The sequence below is a fragment of the Hyperoodon ampullatus genome (genome assembly GCF_949752795.1).
Source record: "Hyperoodon ampullatus genome assembly, chromosome: 7".
Taxonomy (NCBI): Eukaryota; Metazoa; Chordata; class Mammalia; order Artiodactyla; family Ziphiidae; genus Hyperoodon; species Hyperoodon ampullatus.
Window position 1 is genome coordinate 101,798,406 of NC_136920.1, and position 27,774 is coordinate 101,826,179.

Here is a 27,774-nt window from a genome sequence, read left to right on the forward strand (position 1 = left end):
CTTTTTACTTCTCCACCCTCCTTTTGTCAGTTTCTCCATTCCTTTTACTCTCTCCTGGGTTTACATTGAACTTCATGAGTTCCCCAAATACCTCTGAGTTGGCGCATTTTGATTAGTCTGCCTTTAGATAAATGATTTCAGGATCACAGTTAATCAGTCAGTTAGCAATGTACTATCATTTATTGACTTATCAAAGGAGAAATGCAGGTGCTATGGAAATGTAACTAGTTGGGGAGAAAAAAATAAAAACACAGAATGTTAATGCAATATTTAGGTAATAGAATGTGGAATTTCAAATCTTAGAAGAGATGTTCACATGACATTGCCAAAGAGATGATAGAGATGATAGTGCCATATAAACGTAAAGACTTTATGGAGGAGGCAGAAGCAGAGCCTGTCATTGACATTGGGTAGAGTCTGTGTAAGTAAATAGATGGGTGTGGGATGGAATGCTTTGTGACTGGAGCACAGGTAAGGGCTCTGACTAGTGTCCTAGATTAGGAAGTCATGGATACGAAGGTGATTGTTCATGCAAGAGGAGTTGAAGCACCCGAGAAAATGAGTATAGAGAGAGAAAAGTAGAACCTTGCTTTTGGGAGCTAGGACCATGGTAGGGCACACCGCGAGGTAGGGAGAAAGAAGCCTAGAAAGGAGCACTAGAGAAGCCCCCAGAAAAGAACATCTGAGCCAGGGAGTCTAAAGAGGAAGGAGCAGATGCTTTGTGTCAAGTGCAACAGAAAGACAAAGGGAGATGAAGCTTGTGGGAAGATACTGGGTTTGGCGGACAGGAAATTCCTGGTACCTTAGATCAGTCTTAATGGCTTGATGTTAGGCCTTAAGGAAGAAATAGTGAAGGCAACACACATATGCTGTTGATACTTGCTTGAGGAATTTAAGTGAAAGGAAGAAGAACAAATATTACAGGTTACATTTTGGAGCAATATTACATATTGGAAAGGGATATATCAGAATTGAAGTGAAAGTTTGTAATATTATTACTAAAATCTTAATAAATTGTGGAAGGGAGAAATCAGTGTTTATTTATTTGGCAAGGTGGGAGTGGGTCAATAGGGTACATTTACTTACAATTAATATATTTTAAATGTCCATTACACATAAATACGTGTAAAATGGAGCTCATTCCGAATACGAATATTTATATTTCTTGTGCACTGTGGGATGCATCTCACGCTGATGAGTCCTGTGAAGAGATCACATTTTTTATTTTTGAGAAGACATCCTTTCATGTACCAGCTTTCTTCCCTCACTGTAATTGCTAGAGACATTTTATTCTCAGTTCAGCATGAGGTATGTGTAAATCTGACCTATTCTAAGTATTTAACTCCCCACTTTCTGTTTCTCTGTTAAATAGTTTACCTATTGCCTTTGATTTGCTGGTCATGAAGCACAGATGGAAGAGTTTCTTTCATTGGTCGCTGGTTGCCCTAATGATCTTTCTGGTGAGTTTTCTTTTTATCTTGTTTTGTTCTAAAGTTGTAATGAAAGCAACTTCTGATGTGGATGGAAAAGAGAACATTAGGAATTGATTCTGTTTTTCATTCTGAAGTTTATCCTATTAGCATTGTGAGAATGTTTCCAGAGCAAAACTCTACAATTGCTATATATTTTCTGCTCTGTTTTAGGTGCCTGTGGTGGTCATTGACAGCTACTATTACGGGAAGTTGGTGATTGCACCACTGAACATTGTTTTGTATAATGTCTTTACTCCTCATGGACCTGATCTTTATGGTAAGGCCTTATGAAATTAGGGAAGAGTTAGGGGATAGCTTAATTTGCCTCAGCTTTGAAATTTTAATTCAGCTGCCACATTTTATCAAATATAGCCTTTCTTTGCTGGTAATGTTTTCTTATTTAAAAATAAATGACATTTGAACATAGCACAGTGACGATATATGGCCACTAAATATTTTTCCTTGATTAATGTGATGTTCACATCTGGCTTTCTGTTAGTCCTGCTGCCTCTTATTCTCAGTTTCAGAGTAGTGAGGACTCTGTCGGGTATGCCTTGGGTTTTGATGCTACTCGTTTAAAATTAAGTTACTTTTTTCTCTTCTCATTAGAAAATCAATATAACAAAAATAAGAAAATTAAAACATTCATAAACCCATCATCTCCAGATAGCTATTGTTAACACCTTGGAAAATATTCCTCCAGACATTTTCTATACATTTGGTATAACATTTGGAATTACTTTTTCTTTTTTTAATTTGTTTTACTTTAGTATTATGCATTAGGGGAGAAAGTTTAGAAAATCTGTAGACAAAGTGTAGCAAATGGGGGTGAGGTCAGCATGAGAGGGTGGATAGTTTGGTCAGTTTAGGATTAAGAGGGGAAAAAAGGGAATGCCTTTAGTCTGAGGTTGGTTCTCCAGTTTCCATCCATCTCTACCCCTCCCCTGATGTTTTATTTTTTCCCCAGCCAGCCCTTGAGCTTGGGTTTTTTGTTTGTTTGCTTTTTGGGTTTTTTTGTCCCCTGAGGGCATTTGAGTTAGTGACCACTACAGAGGGATAAGCTAGAGATCTTTCTAATCAGATCAGCCAAGTCAGTAAACATTTTTATGAGACAGTTTCTCATTAAATAAGTATAGTTTCTTCTGCCTTAATCTTTTGAAGGTCTTAGAGCATTCTGTATATGTGACTGTCTTGGGCTCTGCTATGAAACAGGTTAATATTATTTCTGTGTCTCTTATCAATTTAACCCACGCCCATCATTTTTCTGTGCCACTTTGCCAATAGAACCAACAGATTGACTGAGGAGAATTAAAGTAAGCATATGAATGAGATTTAATTGGGCCTCCTGGGATTTGGGGAATGTTGTCATTTTAGATGGCGAGTAATAGGTTAAAAATAAACAGTGTTTTGTTCAGTGAATTGAATCCACAAACTGCGTAGTTAGAGAATAATTGCTAAGTGAAGGAATTTTAAAAGGCTCTTTTATGTGGCTCCAAGATCGCTGAGACTATGAGAAAAAGCCCCAATTTTAAGCTTTTGCCTCTAGATGTCTCCCTTTATCTAGGGAGAGTTGCATGTTTTTAATTGCCCATTGTTTTAGTTTACTTCTAAAACTTCAGTTGATTCTACAGGACAATAGAAGGGGGACTGTCCTCCTAGATCCAGATTGCATATTAGAAATTGATTTACATGGAACCTATTGGAAACATAGTTACATTATATATAGGTGAATAAATTGTGTTAATTTGAGTTCAATTTTGAAAAGTTGGCTTCTCCACCTTTTAAATGGGTTATTACATATTGATATTCTGACTGCTTATTTATAAATAAAACTTTGTGTGAGAGTATATGAAAGTTTCATAATTTTTATAGTCCTCTAGATTGATGAGGATTTTACATCTAGAGATAAGCAGGTCGGTAGGGAGAATAGGAAAGAAACAGTAAATTCTGACCTAAGTTTATGTTTCTAGTTTAACAGTGGGTAGGTTTTGGGATCCAGTGGAGCAGTGGCCAGTCTTTCCCTGGATTTTGGCATCTGCTGTTCATTTCAGCCAGTGTTTTATCGGGAAGAGTCCTTGGATCTCTGTTCTGCCAGCTTTAGTTAACCTAGGTTAGCTTCAGTTCAGATTTTGCTATTTTGGATGTGCAGGAACTGATCACTTTCCTAATGATAGAAAAAGCTTTGTTGGGACAGAGGGAATTGTCACACTGGGTATCAACAGGACTGATTGTGGGGCTGTAGTCAGCCAGACTTTAGGGGGTTGTTCCTTGATGGTAGAATTTTTGTGCTTTTCCCCCATCTTTGACAAATTTTCAGGGGTGTGTGATTTCCATGTTAACTCCATTTTGCTTTAGCAGACTTACAGAGAATGTTTCTTCCATTTTAGGAGTAGGTAGTCTTTGTGTATTCTAGGTCTTCAATAAAGATTTCTCATGAATGAATGAATGAACAAATTCTGGAGTACCCATCAGATTACATAAATGCCCTGATCACTATTATGTCCTAGAACTATTTTGTCTAGACCTGTTGTGGTGTGCTAGGTTGGGATTATCTTGATTCAAATTAAGAACAATAGAGGTAAAAGTAGTACTTTACCATTGTCAGCTAATTTTATTGTAATTATTGAGTCCATTCAGTAAATATCAAAGACTTATATGCTGTACAGTTGTCAGACAGCCTGTTTTTTGTCATGGAAACTCTTTCACTTGTTTGGCACTTTTTGGCATTATTTTGACTATTTTCTAAGAGTCTCCTGCTTAAAGTGCTTTGTTAGCTATGGTAGGCACATAGTTTTTTATCTGAAAATTTAAAATGCATTGTGCTGATAGTTTTTGCATACATCTAGTGTTGTTTCTTACATATAAGAACATAATAAGCCTATAAATACTTCTTGAATGAATGGATAAATGACTTCAGCTAAAGAAACATTGAATCAATTGCTTTTGAGCATTTATCATGTGTCCTCATAGAATTTACTGTCTAATAAGGCTGTAGACACATGAATAGATAATTACAGTCCAATCTATTATGTGCTACAGTGGAAAGATAGGGAATCAAAGGAGCAAGTTCATCTGGTAGTATCAGGAAAGACTTCTTAGAGGTAGTGATCTTTGAGCTGAGCCTGGAAGGAAGAGAAGGAGTTTGCCAGGTAGGCACCATGCAGGTACATTGTAGAAAAATAGAATTTCAAGTGTAGGGACTGCTGAGACAAAAAGATTGAATATTGAGTTCTTTTTTAAAAACTTAAAGTAGTTTTACAGCATTAGCTGAATTTTAGGTAGGAACTACACAGGCATGAGCAAGATAATTTCAGTCTCTCCATTGTGATTGTAATAATGGTCCCCAGCTTACGATGGTTCAACTTAGAATTTTTTTTTTGACTTTATGATGGTGCGAAAGCAATACACGTTCAGTAGAAACCATACTTCGAATTTTGAACTTGGATCTTTTTCCAATAGGCGGTATGATATCTCTCGTGATGCTAGACAGTGGCAGCAAGCCATACCTCCCAGTCAGCCACTCCATCATGAGGGTAAACAATGGAAACTCTTATAGCCATTCTTTACCGGCAACCATTCTGTTTTCACTTTCAGTAGTCCATAAATTACATGAGACAGTCAACACTGTGTTATTAAATAGGCTTGATGTTAGGTGATTTTGCCCAACTGTAGGCTAATGTAAGTGTTATGAGCATGTTTGGCGTAGGCTAGGCTAAGCTATGATGTTCGGTAGGTTAGGTGTATTAAATGCATTTTTGACTTACGATATTTTCAGTTTATGATGGGTTTATCAGGACTTAACTCCATCATAAGTCGAGGACAATCTGTAAATATTTATTCTCTCTGGTTTTCAAAGGGACCTTTCTATACTTTCTTGGCCAGATAACATATATTAATGACACATTCCAGACCTGGGCTGACTCTTGACTTTTGAAGCCAGGGGAAAGAAATAGTTTTCACAACTATTACTTGGATGAGGTAAAGAATACTTGGCATTTAGGAAATTTAGAGTAGTGTAGACATAAAGTTGCAAAGTTGTAGGGGAAACATCTCTATAGGGTCAGAGATCAAGAGGTGAAATTTAGTGTTGCAAAAAGGAAAGTGACTGGGCTTGGCACTGATTTTGCCTCTTTCCCTTGTAACATTTCAAGTTCTCAGATGTTGAGGTTAAGTATTTTTGTGTGTGAGTGAAGAGCAGTGCTGCTGTCTGATGAGGGGGACACAGGCCTGGGGAAGGTGTGGGAGGACAGGTATAAGAAATGCTCTCCCCTCAAAAATAACACTGGGTCTGCTCAAGGATGCCACTTGGTGGCCTAGGATGTGATCCCTGCCTGTTTGTGTGTTTTATAAAATCTGTCAGATCACAGGACAGGAGATTTCAGAAGGTAGGGGCTGGTGTCCTCTATCAAAAGGCCCACAGTTTTCCATTCCTGCAGCAGCAGAGGATGAAGCCCCAGAGGAGTCTTTTGGGGAGTGCTCAGGGTCACCTGCCAGCCACAGCTGTTCCAGAGCCTTCCCTCTTTTGTTAATCATTTCTGTTGAACCTTGGTGGCTTTTTCTTCTTGGTGGTGCAAATTTGATGATTTACTATAATTTAGTTCCTAGAGTTCTATAAAATTGTAGGCCTATAAAAGATTCCAGATTCCATTCAATCTGTGGAACAATAAACATTATCTCCTCTTCTTCTGGCCTCTTGCAAAGCTCCCTTTAGCTCCTTTGAATGAAAGGAGTTGAGGCACTTTCCATAAAGAGGGAGATAGGTGAGTCACTCCCTGCAAAGACCCTGCTTCCAGCTTCCTTTCACCTTTCATTTTGCACCAGTTAAATGCTTAGCTTGTCATTCTGACACATTTTTTTCTACATAGTTCAGCTTTGATATTTTCTGAGAGCAGCGCTGAATATCTCCCTGGAAAGAGATAAAAGTTTTTGCTCTTTGAAGGCAGATGCCTCATCAAGTAGGGGAGAACACTGGCTAATAGAATTCACTATTTTTGTCCCCTTTTGCTCTTGTTTTTAAGACTGTTGTCAACTTGAACCTTCCCAAATCTTGACTCATCCCCCGATTTTTACCCCATCCTTCAGGGAAGTAACAGTCTTACGAAATGTTCACAGCCTAGCTGTGAACTTGATCTATGAGCTCCTAACACATAAAAATAATTGAGTTTACCAACTTAATGCTTTTGGTTCCACATCTCAGAGTACGGTGTACCTTGGTAAAAAGATACCCCTAACAGGAGGGCATAGTAAGTTGTGGTAAAGACAAAAAGACTAAAGAGCTTTCCTGAAAAAACATATATTTGCAAAGATCAAAGAGAAAGAGGCTTTTTTCTTTTGCTGTTTAGCATCTGTAATAGATGATGTGGAAGATGATCTCCTTTCCTCTAGTCACTCTGGTTTTTCTTCTCAGGGTCAGATTTCCAGAATTTTGTAAAGAAAAAGGTGGGTCAAGGTTGATAGCATTGCCACCACACTGGCAGTCAGGAGAGGATTGTGCAAAACCTTACTTCTCTGGAAACTGGATGTCTAAAGAACTCAATTTAGGAAACGTGTTGTTAAATAGTAATTAAAATCCAGAGAAGACGTGTATGTCTGTTTTGAAAATAAAACCATCCATTAGTTTTCTATAACCCAAAAGGTTATTTGTAGAGAATACAAGATATAAATGTCTCTAATGAGCTTGGCCTGGGACAAAATCTCTGTTCCTGAACAGTCCCTATCATTGTATTTAGACAGGAAGGAGAGAGCTTTCCCAAAAGGTGACCCGCGATTGAATTTGGGTCCTTCCTTAGGGTCCCCCCCTTCCTCTTCCTCCTCCCTTAAATGTTTCTAGCATTAAGGGTTTGGTTTCTAATCTTATTTTGCTGTGCAAGCTGCAAAAATGTCAGGCTTTTCTGCCTATTTCTCTGCCTTCTGATTACCCTTTTAAGCAATGCTGATTGCAGGAAATTGCCGTGGTGCAACGCGGGTGTCACAACACACAGTGATTAAAACCCGCATGTGTCATTCACTGCCTGATTGAAGTAATCACATGGAGGGGAAGAGCAGATGAAAAACCTGCTAAATGTGCAGAGGGGGCTTTTTCTCATCATTCGGGTTTAAGGATTTTGAGTTAAAGAATCAAAACTTGTGTGAGTAAGGCTTGTGTTTTCAGTCATTTTGTTTCATTCTGAAGCCCCAAAACTTCGGAGCCGGGTCTGGGTCTCTGAACATGGTTTTCCTAAGGAAAACAAGTTGTTGCTTTTTACGGGAACACAGGTCCCCTGTATACACACTATCAAATAGTGGTTGAGTGTATCAAGGGGAAGGATGCTAGAATGTAACTAGGAGAAACAGGTGGGAAGGAAATGGAAAAGGCCCTAATAACTCAGCCCTGCAAGACTGCAACCCACCACGCCCACCCTCCCCCAACCCCTGTGCCCCTACTTCACGTGCCAATTCAAAGTCCAGGTTGTCACCTGGGCTTCTGACTGACCAGCTGTAGATTAGTAGTCCCTGCAACCCCCTCCTCAGCTTCAATCAGTTTGCCAGAGTGGCTCCCAGAACTCAGAGAAACATTTGCTTGTGTTTACCAGTTTATTATAAAGGATACAAGCCAGGTGGAAGAGATGCGTAGGGCAGGGTGTGTGGGAAGATAATGCGGCACTGCCGTGCTCTCTGGGCGTGCCACAGCCCCGTGGGCTTCTCTGCCTGTTCACCAACCCAGAAGCTCTCTGAACGCTGACTGTCCTTTTGGGTTTTTATGGAGGCCCCATTACGTAAGTACCATTGCTTGAATCATTGGCCATTGTTGATGAAACCCTACTGCAGGCCCTCTCCCCTCCCCAGAGAAGGGGACGACAGGACTGAAAGTTCCAGCCCTCCAATCACTCGATTGGTTCCCCTAGCAACTAGTCCTCATCCTTAGGTTACCTGGGGCTTTCCTGAAGTTCCCTCATTAACAGAACAAAAGACATCTGGTTCCCCTAGCAACTAGTCCTCATCCTTAGGTTACCTGGGGCTTTCCTGAAGTTCCCTCATTAACAGAACAAAAGACACCTTTATTACTCTCACCACTTCGGAAATTACAAGGGTAATTTTAGGAGCTTTGTACTAGGAATGGGGGTGAAGACCAAATAAATACTTCTTATTATAAATCATAGTGTCACCACTAAGCTATTTATGTTATTTGGTGGTTCTGAAAAGTATTAGTTCCGTTTGGGCTAGATATAGTGGTCATGATAGAAAATACAGCTAAATATTTGAAACCTGATTTCTAAGAGGGGGGCGGCTTGTGGACTCATACACATGAGGCAGTGGATCATCAACATTACTTGAACAAAGAACAGTATGAGTCAAGCGCTGTAATAGGTATTGGAGGCATTCACTAATGATTTCTTATCTCGTTATCTCCCTCAGGTGTAGAGCCCTGGTATTTCTATTTAATTAATGGATTTCTGAATTTTAATGTAGTCTTTGCTTTGGCTCTCTTGGTCTTACCACTGACTTCTCTTATGGAATACCTACTGCAGAGATTTCATGGTGAGTGGCATAACGGATGGTAGACTTGGTGGGGGGGGAGGGAAGAGAAGTAACAATGGGTACCAAGAAGTGAAAAAGAATCTACTTACTTTATTCTCTATTTTCTTCCTATGGAAATGGCTGGTTTATTGCACTTTCCATTTGTGTTCGTAGATTATTTAATTTATGTTGTTAACCTATGTGAAAGTTTGGTTAATAATTGCAAGTGAGGAGTCTGTATGATTTACAGAACCACCTGGGGAGGCAAAAACATTTATAACATCTTGGGAGATAAGCCTATATGAGTCTTCTGTTTTTTAAAGAACTGTGTGTTGGCATGCAAGATTGCTTAAGATAATCAATGCTAGAGGCAAACATTCTCTGGGAAATTCAACCAAAATTTTGAAAACGAAACCATATAGAGGTTCCCCCAAATTTGATGCTTGTTCTGATTCTGTATTGCACAGCCAGTGTTCTCTCAGGTTGTCATGGCTCTGGATATGTAGTGCCCATAGTTTCTTTTATGGAAGACAGATCTGAGCAGAAATGCATCTGAGCTTTGGAAGGAGATTTAACTTCAGACTTTTTAGTCTGATTTGGATGCCATGTGATCCCTCAGTACCATTCCCCATTCTGTTGTTCTACTATTAATGGTTTATAAAGACTTCACTGTGTTCATAGAATATGAAAGCAGTCTTCAGAGTCACTTTTGTTTTGTTTTAGGACTTTCGTTGTAACATAACCGTGATGCCATTATCCTAACAAAATTAACAGTAATTTCTTAATATCATCTAATACCCAGGTAATATTTAGATTCCTACATTGTCTGAAAAATAGCTTTTTATAATTTTTATAGTTCTTTGTAGTTTGTTTGTTTAAAGCAGGATCTAAACAAGAGTCATATAGTGAATTTGGTGTTATGTTTCATAAGCTTTTTTAGAGGTTCGCCCTCTCACCTTTTTCCTCCTGAAGATTTCTAAAGAAACCAGGTCATTCATCTTGCATAGTGTCCAACATTTGGATTCAGCTGTTTGTCCCCTCGAGGTATTAATGTATTCCTCCATTCCTTGTATTTCTTAAGGATCATTTTTTCTTTTTTTTGAAAAGTAACATTTTCCCTGACTATAAAAATAATTTATGCTTGTGGAAAATCTGGAAATGCTTGTGATGTAAGTATAAAAACAGTAAAAATAAAATAAAAACAGGATATTAAACTGTTCTCTAAAGTATGAATCCAATTTTGGTTTAAAAGTGTGTAATGTATCCACATGTCCACCTAGTAACTAGTCCCCATCCTTAGGTTACCTAGGGGCTTTCCTTTATACTTTTTTAAATACTTTTTTAGTACTTTTGTTCTGTTTTTTCTTTATATTTTTTGTGTATTTTATAATGGAAACAATACTTTTTCAAAAGAAGAAACATTAAGAAATAAAAATAATAAAAGAAAAATGTAGAAAAATATAAAGAGGCAGGAAAGAAATTACCCATTATCTCATCATGTAGTACAACTGTGGTTATAATTTTGTACATTTTATAGAGGATATTTCAAAATTTTAGGCCATATTTTTAAAATGTATTCGTTAGCTTTTAAGATACAGAAGAGGAAGAGATTGTTTACTTGTAGAAGATAGATTTTTTTCTTATGATGAAGAAAATTCCAACCTAAAATAATACCTCCTGGAAAGGTATAAGTCCTAAATTATAACCTAAAATCTCATGATAAAATCTTAGAGTGAAAAGTTTAAAAGATAAGCTTGTTATTGCAGTTCAAGAATTTTTATTCCTAAAGAGTTTCTGCAAAAGCATGGATAACTACGGAGCACAGTTAAACATTGCTAAGTTGGGCTTTGGTGACAACCGTGATCTTTTTGTCTAAATTTGCTCAGTGTAGACATAATGGACACCAGGGGGCGCTGTCTATCTACCCTTGGCCAGTGATTCCTACGCACTGCTTGTTGTCACTAGTATAAGCACAGTAGGGGATGCCTTCGCTGTAGATGGCAGGTTTATCACTCAGTGTTCATGTACCTAAACACAGGAACTTTCCAGTAGGTGCTTAGGTCTTAGTTTTCATTAAGTTCCTTTATTTCTTTCACATGCTTTTAAGTACATCTTGGCTTTAATTTTGCGATACAGAGTGGATGGGTACTGCAGAACAGGAGAGAAAACTTGATCAGTAAACTTCCTTTAAGAGTGTTTTTATATTTGCTTTGAATGGGTTTGAGAATCCTACTTTTTTCCTTTTCTTTGATCTACAGCTATTTTGTGTATAAGTAAGATTAATGCAGTAAACAGAATATAGGAATTAAAATCCAAGAAATGAATTTATGTTATGCTTTTGGTTAATCTCAGGAACTTTTAGTCTTAGTGGCAGGACTCATTAGAAAGAGAAATCTGTTTTTTCTTCATCCATTGTAGAAATTATTAAGCTCTATTACCCATTCACCTGTTCTAGCTAAATCCAGTATTGTGCCTCCCTTTAAATGTTGGACCTCTTGGGAGAGCTAAGGAGTATATACCCCTTTCTACCTGACTCCTTTATTATATCAGAGAAAGTGTGAATACAAGAATTGAAACATTTTATTGGGTGCCCTAGGGTATACATCCCAGTTTGAGATCAAGAGAACATTGAAACTAAACATGCTGTTTTGTTCTAATATGGTGAAAGGTGGATATTTTTCTGTCTTACAGTTCAGAATTTAGGCCACCCATATTGGCTTACCTTGGCTCCAATGTATATTTGGTTTATAATTTTCTTCATCCAGCCTCACAAAGAGGAGAGATTTCTTTTCCCTGTATACCCACTTGTATGTCTCTGTGGTGCTGTGGCCCTTTCTGCACTTCAGGTGAGTTTCAGTGAAATGTATATCCGCTTCATTCTGTTTCACTTTAAATCCTTCATAAAGCTTATAGGCAAATTTTAGAATGCTTCCACCTAAGATATTTTATCTGTACATTAAACCTGATACAGATCGTATTATAAAGCTTTATGTATTGATTGCTTAAATGTTGCTTTCTCTTATTTGCTGATTACATATTTGCAGTGTTAACTTGTGTGTTAATTTGTCCCTGTTGCCAATAAGAATCCAATTGCTATGAAAGGAATTTTTTTACGTCACTGAATGGGCCTAGCACAGAACGGTGGAACCACAGCAGAGCTAATGGAATGTCTACTTTTCACTACAAGACCTGAATGAAACTGGCTCAAGTGTTTGGGATTACATCAGGCAGTTAGCAATGTGGGACACTCTGTAATCCTGGCTTAAAACCTGTCCAGGTCAATTCCCTGTCAGAACTAATCTTGAATATCTCTGTATTGATGGCTTCAGAAGCGCCAGACCCTGTTTTTTTTTTTTTTAACCTCTGTTACCATTTGCAGTTAGCAGAAGAAGAATAATTAGGGTGATAGGTTTTTTTCTAGTTTTTTTCTTAACAGACTTATGTTAAGATATAATTCACAAACCATAGAATTTACCCATTTAAAGTGTATGATACAGTGTTTTTTAGACTATTCACAGATCTATGTAAGCATCACTGCAATCAATTTTAGAACATTTTCATCACCTCAAAAACCCTGTACCCTTTAGCTGTCGTAACCCCACTCCCATATCTCCTCAGCCATAAGCAACAGCTAATCAATCTACTTTGTATCTCTATAGATTTGCCTATTCTGGACATTTCATATAAATGAAATCATAAAATATGTGGTCTTTTGTGACTTCTTTCATTTAGCGTAGTGTTCTTATTTTTTTAAATAAATTTATTTATTTATTTTTGGCTGTGTTGGGTCTTCATTGCTGCACATCGGCTTTCTCTAGCTGTGGCGAGCGGGGGCCACTCTTCGTTGCGGTGCGTGGGATTCTCATTGTGGTGGCTTCTCGTTGCAGAAGGCCAGCTCTAGGTGCGCGGGCTTCAGTAGTTGTGGCACGTGGGCTCAGTAGTTGCGGCAGGCGAGCTCTAGAGTGCAGGCTCAGTAGTTGTGGTGCACCGGCTTAGTTGCTCTGCAGCATGTGGGATCTTCCTGGACCAGGGCTCGAATCCGTGTCCCCTGCATTGGCAGGTGGATTCTTAACCACTGTACCACCGGGAAGTCCTAGCATAATGTTTTTAAAGCTCATCCATGTTAGGATGATAGTTTTAAAAAATAATTTTAATTATAAAATTTTCTTTTACCACTTTCTAAATCAGTCCTACTACCCTAACAAAATCTCCTAGCATTTTTGCCGATTATATAACAATCTATTATGATTGTAATCTAAGGTTCATATAACTTTACATCCCTCTTAATATAATTATAGCATTCTCTATATTGCCATATCTCTACCCATCATTTTAATAGCAATATAATATTCTAAGGTGGATATAATATACAACATTATTATGTAATATATAATATATTGAATTGGTTATATATAATGATTAGATATAATTTATGTTAAAATTTAGATTGCTCACTTATTTCAGTATTATAAGTAATGCTAGGGTAAATATCTTTGTTTAGGTATTTGGATTGTTTGCTTAGGAGAGATTCCAGAAAATATGAAAGGGGTTCAAACATATTTATGGCACTTGTTATGTATTGCAAAATTGCTTTCCAAAAGTAGTTTCTAGTCTAGGAGGGAAAGAAGGAAGGACAGAAATCTCATGGGAAGGTGTTCAAAGGCTGCAGAACTCATGCAGATGTGTATATATTGTTAATGATATTCATCTAGTTTGTGAAGTAGTTTAGCAGATAATTAACAGAATTTTCCTAATATTCTATGTGAGGAATTCTTTTTTCTTTTTGTTTGGTCATGAGACATTTTGTTGTTACTAAAAACTTAGATGAAAACTTGTTAGTAAGGAAAGTGAAGGTTAATAACTAGTTATATCAGAATAGATTGAGATACTTCATATATCAAAAAAAACTAGGAAAAGCATTTTTGTTTAAATATTTTTAAAAAATAAATTATTAGGACTTTAAGCATTAGGGAAGTATCCAATTAATTTTCCTATGAAGCTAGTGAGATTTCATTCTTGGCAAGCCCTCTGGCTAGGCTGATCTACAGACAATTTAGCAGAATTTGCTTTAATCTGAGAATTTAGAGTGGGTACTTCATTGTTTGCTACTGCTCAGACCCTTGGTAGAACCTCTTTTTCTGCTTTCTTCCTCTTAGTTATGATGATGTCTTGTGATTGTGTATATTTTGCAAGGTGTATCTTCTTTTTTCAATAAAGTTTTCTTTCCTTCTAGAAATGTTACCACTTCGTGTTTCAGCGATACCGCCTGGAGCATTATACTGTGACATCGAATTGGCTGGCGTTGGGAACACTCTTCCTGTTTGGGCTCTTATCTTTTTCTCGCTCTGTGGCACTGTTCAGAGGTAGATGTACTGAGAATATCTTAACCCGTACTCACAAGGCACTATACCTTGGGTTTTGCTTGACCCATGATTGTTTGTTTGTTTTTTGGTTTTGTTTTTGTTTTTTTGTGGTACACGGGCCTCTCACTGTTGTGGCCTCTCCCATTGTGGAGCACAGGCTCCGGACGTGCAGGCTCAGCGGCCATGGCTCACGGGCCCAGCCGCTCCGCGGCATGTGGGATCTTCCCGGACCGGGGCACGAACCCGTGTCCCCTGCATCGGCAGGTGGACTCTCGACCACTGCGCCACCAGGGAAGCCCCCCATGAATGTTTAATACAATTCAGCTTAAGCTGAGGGGGGAGGACTTTTCTACAGGGAGAACCTATGGACTTCATATTAAGATTGGGATGTGACTTCTGTACTTTAGGATTGAAGAGAAGATTGAGAATTCCTTTTAGTGTGATTAACTATAAACGTCTTCTCTATTCTTACTCATTTTTTTTTTTTTCCTTTTAAAGGATGAATTAAGGAAGCCTTAAACTTAGGATGCAAATTTGGGGCTCAAGTCCCATGATTATATTCTTTCTTATAATCATTATTTGGATCCAGAATATTGAAATGTGCTCAGAGAACGTGAAATTAAAAAGGTGGAAGCGTATAGAGGAAGGCAAGAAAGCAAATTATTTCTGGCAAAAATAGGGCCTCTGCTTTAATCATCTTCCTAACTGTAGAGGTGTTTTACACTGTAGAGTGGGCTTCCTGCTGGGGTTGCGGTGTACCTTTCACATGGATCACAGTGGGACATTAACATGCACTATAATTAAATGTCAGAATCTCATCTCCCTCATCTTTGGCTTTCACAAACCTTTCTCCCTTCCAGGGTATCATGGGCCCCTTGATTTGTATCCAGAATTTCACCGAATTGCCACAGACCCAACCATCCACACTGTCCCAGAAGGCCGACCTGTTAATGTCTGTGTAGGAAAAGAGTGGTATCGATTTCCCAGCAGCTTCCTTCTGCCTGATAAGTAAGTTGCCCTTTAATTCTCAGAGTTTTAAATCAAGGTGTAAAAATAGCAATTCTGTGGCAATGTCTTCTTAATTTTTCCTTCATTTTAGATTTTTCACAAGTTTTTGAATGATTTTCCATCTCAGAGAGCTGTGGGAACTGTGCTGAGCACCCATGGCCTGTGTTTGGTAGAATGAGTGCTGTGTCTGGTAATGCACCCTGCACTGCCCTTAACCACAGAGGTCTGGGGACGTCTGAAGACATTCTGGGCTCTGGGCTTCTGCTAGTGGTTCTTCCTGAGGATCCATATTTAAATTTTTATAATTAACTGATATTAATCCACTTTTAAAAGTGGTTTAGAGACTCTAGGTTTCTAGAGTGTTTTTAGAGAAGACATGTTTGTCGTCCGACAGCAGTGGCCATTCTCTACCAGTGTATGGACACTGAGAAAGCTGTGGCTAAGACCTCGGTACCACTTTCCTTGATGCTGTCTGTTGTTGGATGTGATAGCGTAGGCTCTGAGTTCCCTTGTATTTGCTTCATTTGGACAGAGAAGAGTCCTATTTAGGGAAAAGGGAAGTCAGGTTAAGACGAGTCATGTTGCTCCATTTGGGGACTGGCTTCAGCAGCTTAGCTGGTGGTAGTATTTTTTGATTGATAAAGATCCTGTATCAGTCATTAATGATTAATTAAAACTTGTTTTTTAAGTGTTAACTTTAGCCTTTGCCTTTTACATTTGAAATAGTTTCACAACTAAAGATACTTTTGAGGATTACTCAGGAACAAAGTACTTTTCCCACAGTGAGTTCTTACATTTCACTCTTTGCTCTACACACCTGATGAATTTGCTTTAATTTTGATAAGTCCCTCTGATCACAGGTAACTGGCAATAAACTTTGATGTTTCTCTTTTGATGGTATGATCACTATTGCAGATTTCACTGCTAAGAGTTGGTGAAATGGGTTGAGAGACCTCTAGTTGAAAATTTCTCAACGATTTTGGACTGAATTGTGACCTCTGTCTCTATTCTCTCTGGTTGAGGTTTTAGCAGAAACATTTTGTCTCCAAGTGAAATGTTTTTCACATGAAACTTTTTTTTTTTTTTGCTTGTGTATTTCAAGTACATTTGGCAACGTGAGCCCCCTGTGTTTTTCTTATTCTCCTTACTTGTGTTTCTGACAGTTGGCAGCTTCAGTTCATTACATCAGAGTTCAGAGGCCAGTTACCAAAACCATTCGCAGAGGGACCACTGGCCACCCGGATTATTCCTACTGACATGAATGACCAGAACCTAGAGGAGCCATCCAGATATGTAAGGGCATTATTCTCCTTTTACTACTTTGAAAAGAGTTCTACCCTTAAAATCTGTTGGCATACATAATAGAGCATTGATGAAATGGGACTTTTTTAGAAAGTGATTTCTTTAGGGTGAGGGATATAACGACTTTTGTTGAGAAAGGATGAACAGTATCATTTTTACTGTCAAATGACCTCCTTTATTTTCTATGTAAAATATATAATTCAACATATTTTCTAAACTGGGCTGGAAAATTTCCTGTGTCTAATTCAGATCATCATTTTGAAACACATTCTGCAGCTCTTATCACTCCTTGGTCCATTAAAATGCTTCATGGGGAACTTTCAAGTTATAGGTGGACCTTTGACCTAACTATTAGTATACTCTGGTTTTAGCAAGTGGACAGTCAGTGAAGGCTGTTCTCACACTGAGACCGTGAAGCAATATCTGTCAGGGCCGTGCTCTTCCACCCACTCATCTTTACGCACTCGGAGATCCCATGCGGATTTTATTTCAATTCCTTCGAAAGATGACACTTCTGTCATTTGATACCTGAAAAATCTTTGATTGTGGAAAAGGTGAGGGCAATAAAGATAATGTTCCTGGTTCCCAGAGACAGTAAAGGACTATTTGTAGAATTATTAGAAAACACATTTTTTTGGCAACCTATCTGTTAAGAAACATTTAACAATTTAAATGTCAAATACATTTCATTTAGATTTTCTTTTGTCATATACTTAAAGTGAAATATCAGGACTTTCAGTTCTCTTCCAAAGCAAACCTGCAGCCACAGCTGGCTTTTTGTCTCCCAGATTGGGGCAGGTTAGACTTCCACGGAGACCCTCAGGGTTTATGAGTGAGATTCTTACTGTGTGAGCTTTCGCTCATAAGCTATGAAAATGGACATGATAAAATACAAACTTGGCTTGGCTCCCTGAGAAGGTGACACACGTATTCCACTAAGTGACTTATCTTGGAGCTTCCTTCTAACTTAAGCCTCTGATTCCTGTAACAGTGACAATACCCCTGGGTAGTATGTTCTGTTGTTAGTCATTTTTATTTTAGCTGCAGATATTCTTCTGAGAGCAGGCTTTGATGTACAGGGGATCACCACGGGGACACTGGATAGTCAAAAGGGTAGGAGAATACACTGTGATAGGGGGAAGATACAATAAGTTCAGAGTGTTGTCACAGCTGTATTTTGGGAAGAGATAGTATAGCGTAGTAGAAAAAAAAGAGCATGGACTTCGGAGTCAAGTAGGCCTGAATTCTAGTCCCAACTCTGTTGCCTACCTTGATGACATTGGGCAAATTAGTTAACATCTGTGTTTAACTAATTTCAGTTTCTGTCTGTGAAGTGGGAATAACCATACCTACTTTTGGAAGAAATAATAGGAGATTGGATATCATATCTCTCTGTCATATATAGCATAGTGTCTGGTACATAGTTTTTCCCACATATGTTCTTAATTTGATAATGGTGTATTTGATGGATTAATTTTATTGCTCCCCAGCTTGATTTTTATTACAGTCTGTCCAGACTCAGTGTTGCTTTTTCAATCCCAGTGACTTTGCTTATCTTGGTGACAGTGCCTGGACTTCCCTTGTCTACCTTCTTAAACTATCAAAACTCTTTCTCTCTGAAGCCTTTCCCAACTATTAAAGTACACAGTGGGCAGTGTCCTTCTTTAAATGCCTTAAATATTTATCTGTATAGCTCATTTAGCCATTTAATTTTGTTGTCTTATGCTATTTAAATATTTCTGATGTGTATGTCATATTTTTCACTATCAGATTGTGAGTGCTATGGAGAGAATGACTGCACCTTATTTCTTTTGTATTCACCATAGTGGCTAGGATAGTGCTGTATATCTAGTGGTTAGCCTATACATGCTTTCTGACTTGAGAGATGAATATTTATCATTGTTGAGATAGTGATATTGAGAGAAAGCTGGCTATAAAATCTTCAGTGGCTTACAGGCACATGAAAAGATGCTCAGCATCGCTAATTATTAGACAAATGCAAATCAAAACCACAGTGAGGTATCACCTCACACCAGTCAGAATGGCCATCATCAAAAAGTCTACAAATGGGACTTCTCTGGTGGCGTAGTACAGAATCTGCCTGCCAATGCAGGGGACACGGGTTCAAGCGCTGGCCCGGGAAGATCCCACATGCCGCGGAGCAACTAAGCCCGTGCACCACAACTACTGAGCCTGTGCTCTAGAGCCCGCAAGCCACAGCTACTGAGCCTGCATGCCACAACTACTGAAGCCTGCACGCCTAGCGCCCATGCTCTGCAACAGGAGAAGCTACTGCAGTGAGAAGCTTGCGCACCGCAAGGAAGAGTAGCCACCACGTGCAGCAACGAAGACCTAATGCAGTCCGAAGAAAAAAAGTCTACAACTAATAAATGCTGGAGAGAGTGTGGAGAAAAGGGAATCCTCCTACACTGTTAGTGGGAATGTAAATTGGTGCAGCCACTATGGAAAACAGTATAAAGCTTCCTTAAAAAATTAAAAATAGACTTACCATATGATCCAGCAATCCCATTCCTGGGTATATATCCGGAAAACACAAAAATGCTAATTTGAAAAGATACATGCACCCCAGTGTTCATAGCAGCACTGTTTACAAATAGCCAAGATATAGAAACAACCCAGGTGCCCATCAACAGACAGTTGGCTTAAGGAAATGTGGTACACACGCACACACACACACATCCAAATATTGCCATTTGCAGCAACATGGATGGACCTAGAGAATATTATGCTTAGTGAAGTAAATCAGACAGAGAAAGACAAATACTATATATCACTTATATGTAGAATCTTAAAAATAATACACATGAATACAAAAACAGAAATAGACTCACAGACATAGAACACAAACTTATAGTTACCAAAGAGGAAAGTGGGGGTGGGGAGGGACAAATTAGGAGTATGGGATTAACAGATACAAACTACTATATATAAATAAGCAACAAGGATTTACTGTGTAGCACAGGGAATTATATCCAATACCTGTAATAAACTATAATGGAATATAATCTACAAAGAAAAAATGGAATCACTATGCTGTACACCTGAAACTAATAAAATATTGTAAATCACCTATACTTCAATTAAAAAAAAACTACAGTGGCCTGTTGTACATTTCTTAAGCTTTGGTCACAGGCTGTCTCTGGTTAGATCATATTTCCATGTTCTCCACTACCAGATACTGTTAAATTTAAGTGACTATATTAGCTTTACCCAAAAGGGAAGATTTTCTAGAATACCTATAGGAGTCACCAAAATGCTGGCTGGTAAAATCAGGGACAAACAGGTCCTATATGTATTCTGAGTGTGTAGTGTCTGTCACTGTGCTCATACACCTTTCTCTCTTTGGATTTTCCTGCATGGTGGGGGAAGTGCCCTTCAAATCCAGTCCACTCACCTTTGACACTTTGGAAAGAGATACTTGATGGCTTACTGTGAATTCCACACAAACTATGATCAGGGATTAATTTCTTTCAGTTGACTGTTTAAATAGGTATTTGTTTTTCTTTGATGATAAAAGTAATAAACACTTGTGTAAAATAATGAAAGCTATCAATAAAAAAAATCAGCTATAATCAAATGACCCAAACATTAAACCACTGTTACCATTTTGATGGTTTTTTCTTTCACTTTTTTCTCTTGCATTCATATGTGTATATGTATGTAAATAAAAATCTCAATTATTTTGAAAAATAACATAGTTCTTTAAGAAACAGTGCCAGGATCAAGACTAGTGACCAAATAATTTTGGTCTCACATTTGGCCAAAATGTGAGAGCACACGTTGTAGTACATTTATGTTTGTTACTTCTGGTATCAGTCCTGGTTTTAAGTATGGGTTCATTCAAAAAGGCAGAATAATTATGTTCTCTGTCTTTCCTGAGCATGCTAAATAGCAGCATTATTTTTATTTACCCTTTGGTTCTGAGTGACAGGTTTTAGTCAACTCTTGGCTTCAGTGCTGTGGTCTGTCTCCTATTTCTAGTCTGAGTGGAAACTAAGAAACATGCATGACCTCCTGTACTTCCCTATGCTCTTTTACCTCTGAGTTTATCAAGAATTAGGAGTGAGTGTTTGTAAAGGCTCTTGGTTTCTACTGTATTGTTATAACTATACTGCAGCAATAATATTTTTTTGCTGCATAATCTTTCATGATAGATACTGAGCAGCTGTTGAACAAGTGGTATTATTCAATGGTACCTGCCAAGATTTTCTGCCAGAATCAAGGTCTGAATTTAGAAGGTACATTCAGTGTCTCCTCTTTACTTCTTGACAAATCCAAATTTTTGTTCACTGTTTCAAGGTGAATGATAACCTGTTTCCAAATCTGGTGTCTGATGTAGGAGCTACTTAGTCAGTGGATGGAGTTTGGGGCAAAAAACACACGTTCAGGAGGGATCTTACAGATAAGACTTTTCCCTGACTTTGACTTAATGCTTAAGCAGATTTTCAGGAAGCTTGTCCATCTGTTACCTTTGAAAAAATAAAACTGGTCATTGATTAATTTTTTTCCCAGATAGTAATATAGTCAGTTCTGCTATAACATGATATACAATTGCTAAAGATAATTGTGTGGAAAACCACGAGGCTTGTGGGAAAAATGGAGTTAGGGACACAATACTCAAAAACTTTGTCAGTGACACATAAAAAAGATAGGAACCTAATAAAAACAGTGGCATAGTTTTATATATGTTAAATGGCGAAAAGTACATAAATGCTACAATAATATGGCAGTTTACCTTGAAGAAGACCTCAGGTTGCTTCTTGAAGTGGCATTGGGAGGGCTGCAGCTTGTGAAATAAGGGTTATTTGAAACATGACAGAAAGCTGTAATACCAAATATGGATGATATGAATGGGTGTGGCTCATAACAGGCAGTGAACAGAAGAAGCTGGGAGATATTTGAGTGTGGGCTTGTATGCACTTTGTTTATTACTGGGCTGATTGGTTCAACTGGGCGTAATTTTCTGGATTCATCTAGTTTTTCTTGTGGATTAAATGACACATAAGCAAACACAGAAATTGAATTATGCTCACATTGTTCCCTAATATATCAGTTGCATTGGAACAAATTTGCATTTTCAAAACAAGTGTTATGATAGAACTGACTGTATATTCTTTTTCTTCTTTATCCCTGCCTTTACCATTTAACCAATGGGAAGAATTATGGTTTTGGAAGGGAACTTAAGGTATCATAAAGTTTATGATCTCTTCTTTTTATGGGTGAAGAAATTGAGGCTCAGAGAGGTGGTAACCTGACAAAGGTTAGTCCTAGGATAAGAAACTTGGTTTCAGGATTCTCCAATATTCTTTTCACGCCTCCTCTTACTTCCAAGTTTATACCATATGGTGTATCACTTGAATATATGTTTTCATGCAATGGTTAATTGTTCTTTCATGTAACAGGGCTGAACAGACATCAAGTGGTTGAGCATTACTTTTTTTTTTGGCTGCGCTGGGTCTTCGTTGCTGCACGCGGGCTTTCTCTAGTTGTGGTGAACAGGGGCTACTCTTCGTTGCGATGCGGTGGCTTCTCTTGTTGCGGAGCACGGGCTGTAGGCACGCGGGCTTCAGTAGTTGTGGCTCGCAGGCTCTAGAGCGTAGGCTCAGTAGTTGTGGCACATGGGCTTAGTTGCTCCGCAGCATGTGGTATCTTCCTGGACCAGGGCTCGAACCTGTGTCCCCTGCATTGGCACGTGGATTCTTAACCACTGCACCACGAGGGAAGTCTGAGCATTACTTGTTTAAGAAGTTACTTTCCATTTCTAGAGCACTATTACATGTATGCCAGGTGCTTTATGTAGTAATCAAAAGAAATGATTGGGGTCTTCTCCCTTTTCTTTTTTCTCTCTTTTTTCTTTTTCTCTCTTTTAATCATTTCTCCTACCCTTACTGGAAGTCCTTATTTGAGGAGAAAATTAATTGCCCTATAGATTGCCTTACTAATTGTTATTAGCCTTGAGTAGCAGAGCAAGCAGATTAAAATTGCTGTAATATGTGCAGTAGAATAAGATTTTGGAATCCACTCTGAATTTAAGTTAAGGCTATTCAAAATGCTTCTTTCAAATTAATTCACTAGTATCCATTGTGTTGGCATTTAGAAATGAAGTGATGTTTTCATGAACTTTAGTGATTGAATGACCCAAAATTTTTACCTGTGAGTTTACATTTTTATAGTGCAGTAAATTTTTACTTGTGAATTTAAAGATTCATTCAATAAATATGTATTTAGCAAGGCTTTATGGGAGACAATAAAACTATACAACAACCTATGCCTCTGGGTGACAACTACTTTTTTAAATTTAATTTTAGTATATATCAAAGAAATGAAAATCCTGAAAAATACTTGAAATCTTTCCCAATCAGATGTTTCCTCCTAGGCCCCAGTGTTCCTATTCCAAAAAAAAGGGACTATCATAGGATAATATTGATGCCTGGCACAATGATGTAGTGGCAAGAGCCCTGGGCTGGGAGTTAGGAGAGCCTATGATTCTTTTCTGGAATTCAGTGAAGTATATTTTATTCTTATATGATTTTATGAGTTTCTAAGACCCTTGAAATAGGTTTGCATCTCTCTCATTTGCTGTAACTGCATCTGAAATCCAGTTGCAGTGTTTAGATTTCAGCTGGTCCTGTTTTGTAATCAAATACTTGATGGTGGCAAATCTTATCTTGAAACATGATTTCTGGGCCACGTGACCTCATGACCAGAGATGGAAGTCTGTCTGCTGTTTCTGTCCCAGAGGAGATGAGTATCTGTGTCATGCTACCTGAGTGTGATGTTTGAGAGTTGAGAAGACATGGCTGCAGACTCTATCCCTGGCAGAATCTCTGCAACAGCTGATGAGGAAAAGCTGTGAGAATATTTATTATTGCCCAATCCCCTTGGCCCACTCCTCCCCCAACAAAACGCACACCTTTTATTATTGATGTCTTGATCTCTGTCTCAGACCTTTTATTTTCTTTTTAAATTCTATATTTTTGTTTACATCTGAGGTGGCATTAAATTGTCATCCTTAATATATAACATCCTTACATCTTCCTGATAAGATGTAAACAATGTGATATCGATTATCAGTAAATTCATTTGAATTCCCCTCCCACCACCTTTCTTTTTCTTTTGGTTTAGAGGTGCTGATATTTTCTTCTTCAAAGCTTCTAGTGGATTGTTAGAAACTGAAAGAAGTCACATTTCTTTCAAAGTGATTCTTAAATGCTTGTATTTTACAAAATTTTATACTAAGACATATTTTTAGCTTCGACATCTGGTTGATATGTAGCCTGTGACTAATGAAATGAAACACATTTTTGTTTCACGATCATGTGTTAATGTCACCCTACAATTTTGTTATTTTTGATGCAAGAAAGAATGATTAAATCTGAAGAAACAAAAAAATTAGCTATTTGGTTACAATTTAAGTTAAATTTAAATCTAGCCTTTTGATTTTTGAATTGTATATGATGTGGTTATGGAGTGTGGTCTCAGATTTTGCACTGAGACATTGATAAAATTGAGAGAAGAAACTATTCTTTCTGATTCTCTTAGAACTAAGGGGCAGTAGTAGTCACTTGGTTTTACCAGGGATTCAAACTGAGAAATCTCAAACTATAAATAGTCACAGTAAAATAGAATATATAGCATGATCCAGATTCTATGAAGAAAAATCTTTATCTCCAAAGAAAAAAGCCTGGAACATAAACTAACAGGTTGATGTTGATTTTCTTTGGGTGGTAGGATTATAGATGATTTTTAAAATGCATTTTAAAAATATTTTATAATAAATCATATTTTACTTTCATAAGTTAAAAAAAATTACCATAGATATCTATACATTACTATAGATATCAAATCTTTGAAACTACTAAGATCTCTGGTAGGCTTTACAAACAATACTCGGCATGCTGTCAACTGACCTCAGGTTTTTGTCTTTGAGAACAAGAACTGTCAACTCAAAATTGAGAGAGAGATTTTCTATTAAGTAATTTTTGCCTCTTAGCCTTCTGGCCTCTTAAATCATTTCAGTCATTATATCTAGGACTACTTTTGCTGCTCTTTCTGCAAACTAGATCTAGATTGCGTCAAAGAAATAAATTTGGTTTACCTATTGCAAGCTATGAGGAAAAAAAAATTTTTTAAACTAAAACTAAAAGAAGATGTTGCTGTGGCAAAGAAACTATATAAAGTAATATGTTCAATTCTTCCAGACAGGAGGGGAGTTAAAGAATTATATAAAAATCTAAATAAAATTAAATAATTTGCCTATTGTTGAGGTTTGGACAAAAGGCCTTGTCCGTCCAGTGAGTGCCGGACAACACCTGTTGGCAGGTGCATCCCCAGCAGTCCTAGAGCACTGGCTAAAAACACAATGACCTGTAAAGCTTATCAGCACAATAACAGTAATCTCCAATCCTTTGTCACCTTTTTATTCTTAATTATTTTTAAATGTTTCTTATTTTGTTCCTTCTTTGTTTATTCATCCACTCCTTTAACTTTTTATTGTTCTAGACTATGTGCTGAAGATGCAAAGTGACAAAAAACATAGTCTCCTGTCATTTAAGAAAAGTCCCTAACAAGTAAAAAAGGAAAGAAAAAATTTATGGGGATAGAAAGGAATTTGGAAAACAATGTAAGAACCAGAAAAAAAATTTTTTAACTTCTATAATTAGTGTTCCCTGATAGGTTAAAAGAAAAGTTTGGGGACCATAAAACAAAAACATGTTTTGAGAAGGGAACAGTCAGAAAATAAGAGTTCCTAGAAATGAAAAACAAGATAATAGAGATTTTAAAAATCAATAGCATGATTAGAGGACAAAGTTGAAGAAATCTTCCATACAGTAACAATACAAAAACAAAACAAAAAAACAGATAGAAAATAAGAAAAGGAAAAAAGATCAGAGAATCCAGCATCTAGCTAATAGGAGTTCCAGAAAGAGAGACCAAGTGAAATGGAGAAAAGAAAATTGCCCAAGAAATAACGTGAGAAAATACCCCAAGAACTGAAGGACATTGCTTTTCAGATTGAAAGACCCCACAAAGCGTACCTAAATGATTCATACCAAGATGTACTAAGTACCAAAAGAAGTCAGCATGTATTATTATTTGATAATTGAAACATCAAGAACTACCAGAAGAAAACATTGGAAGAGTTGTGAGTTGTTGCCCCTGGGAAGTGGGACCAGGGAATAAGAGTGTACTGCTGTTTTTCATAATAAGCTTCTTGTACTACTTAAATTTTGAACTATGCACATGCATTATTTTGATAGACCTAAAGATGAATTTAGAAAAAAACATAAATCTTCCCCTCAGAGTTTAGTAGGAGAGACAGTTCTAAAATATTATTCAGTAGTATAATTAGTACCATAGTATGCTGTGGGAGTGCAGAGAAAGTAGGAAGCACTCTTCCTACTTCTCTATTTGAGGGCAGCTTCACATAAGAGGTAGCAGGGGAGCTGGGTCTTAGAGGAAGATCGAGAGTTCTCTGGCAGAGGAAGGAACGTGTACATTTCCGTCAAAGGGACAGCACATGCAAAGCCTTGAAATATGAAAAAACATCGAGTGTTCAGGGGAAAAGAAATGATTTGAAGTTTCTAGATTTTAAGTAACTGGGCAGAGCATTTTTAATTTCTTACTTCCCTGTTTCATTTATTCTCATTATCTATGTGTGTGACTGTGTTCTCTGATAAATTATACATTTATTTAAGAACAAGAGTTCACGTATCTCCACAGTACCTCACTCACATAGGGCTTATACACAGCAGATCATTTAAAAAATTTAACTAAAATACTCAAATAGCCCTTCATTTAGTCTTCTTGAACTGAAGAGAGGCCTCCCCAGACCCTGATGATAGTAGAAATTTAGACTAACTAGGATTTGAGCACTGTCATTCTTCAAGGTCTGTGTATACAGTCCAGTTAGTGTACTAGGTTACAAGCCCCTAGAGGGCAGAGATCATGTCCTTTCCATCATTGCATCACCCACATGGCCCAGCACTGACAGATACTAATTGAATGAACGTTTTCAGTATTCATTAACAGATGCCAGACTGAAAGAAATAAATGTTTCTGCTTCCTCTTGTTTTAATAGTGAGATCCTTAAATTACCAAAAACCCGGATTTCTATAGCTGTCTCTGCCTGTCTTTAGTAAGGAATAGAACTAAATAGGTTTATGTTACCTACCAAGATGCCAAACTACTAAAAAGATTCGTATTATTTATTGCCTTAATATTGTAGCATTTACTACAAGACAGGTTAGTTTATTTTTTAGAAAACAAGGTTGATATTTTCTTTTGATTAATATTGTTTCTATTATTTCTTTTTCAAGTCTCATCAACATGTTCAGTCCTCTCCATTTCTACTGTCATGTTGAAGGATTTTCATGAGTTTTGGCCATTCAGTTTATATTATTTGAGTTTGTTTTGAGAAAGATATACCCTTCTCATAGATAGAAGTTAAATAGTTCAGTCACATATACCATCCCCCCAGATCTTGAGGCTCCTTGCTGCTTTATTTTCATTTTTAAAAACTTTTTATTTTGAAATAATTACAGATTCACAGGAAGTTATAGAGACAGTACAGAGAAGGGTACATGTACCCTTCATGCAGTTTCCCCCAGTGTACCTCTAGTATAATTCCAAAGCCAGGAAATTGGCATTAGTATAGTTCTGTGCCGTTTTATCACATGTATAGATTCATGGAACCACCACTGCAATCAAGGTACAGATCTCTTCCAACACCACAAAATCATCTTTGTACTACTTCTTCCTAGTTACAGTGCACCGTCACCATCCCTAACCCCTGGCAACTGCTAATTTGTTCTCCATCTCTGTAATTTTGTTATTTTGAGAATTTTATATAACTGGAATTATGTAATGTGTTACCTTACCTTTGAAATTACCTTTTCCCCCTCAGCATAATGCTCTTGAAATCCATTCATACTGTATCAGTTTGTTCCTCTGTATTTCTGAGTGGTATTTGGTGGTATCAATATACTAGAGTTTGTTTAACCATTTACCTATTGAATGACATTTTTGTTTCCAGTTTTTGGCTCCTACAAATAAAGCTGTTATAAATCTCTGTGTACAGGTTTTTGTGTGGATATACATTTTAATTTCTC

General features: G+C 37.5%; 1 protein-coding gene across 3 annotated transcripts in view; it reads left to right on the top strand.

Moving 5' to 3' along the window:
* Positions 1 to 27,774, top strand: part of ALG9 (ALG9 alpha-1,2-mannosyltransferase) — a gene marked incomplete at both ends in the record, with an annotated part of 87,529 nt that overhangs the window by 13,644 nt on the left and 46,111 nt on the right. For 2 of the 3 annotated variants that reach the window (XM_079708722.1, XM_079708723.1), the window contains 7 exons: positions 1,373 to 1,460; positions 1,644 to 1,749; positions 8,868 to 8,990; positions 11,661 to 11,815; positions 14,203 to 14,332; positions 15,193 to 15,340; positions 16,504 to 16,633. In XM_079708722.1, coding sequence (XP_079564848.1) covers positions 1,373 to 1,460; positions 1,644 to 1,749; positions 8,868 to 8,990; positions 11,661 to 11,815; positions 14,203 to 14,332; positions 15,193 to 15,340; positions 16,504 to 16,633 — 880 coding nt within the window. The remainder of the gene's footprint in view (positions 1 to 1,372; positions 1,461 to 1,643; positions 1,750 to 8,867; positions 8,991 to 11,660; positions 11,816 to 14,202; positions 14,333 to 15,192; positions 15,341 to 16,503; positions 16,634 to 27,774) is intronic. The other variant, XM_079708724.1, reaches the window with a different exon arrangement.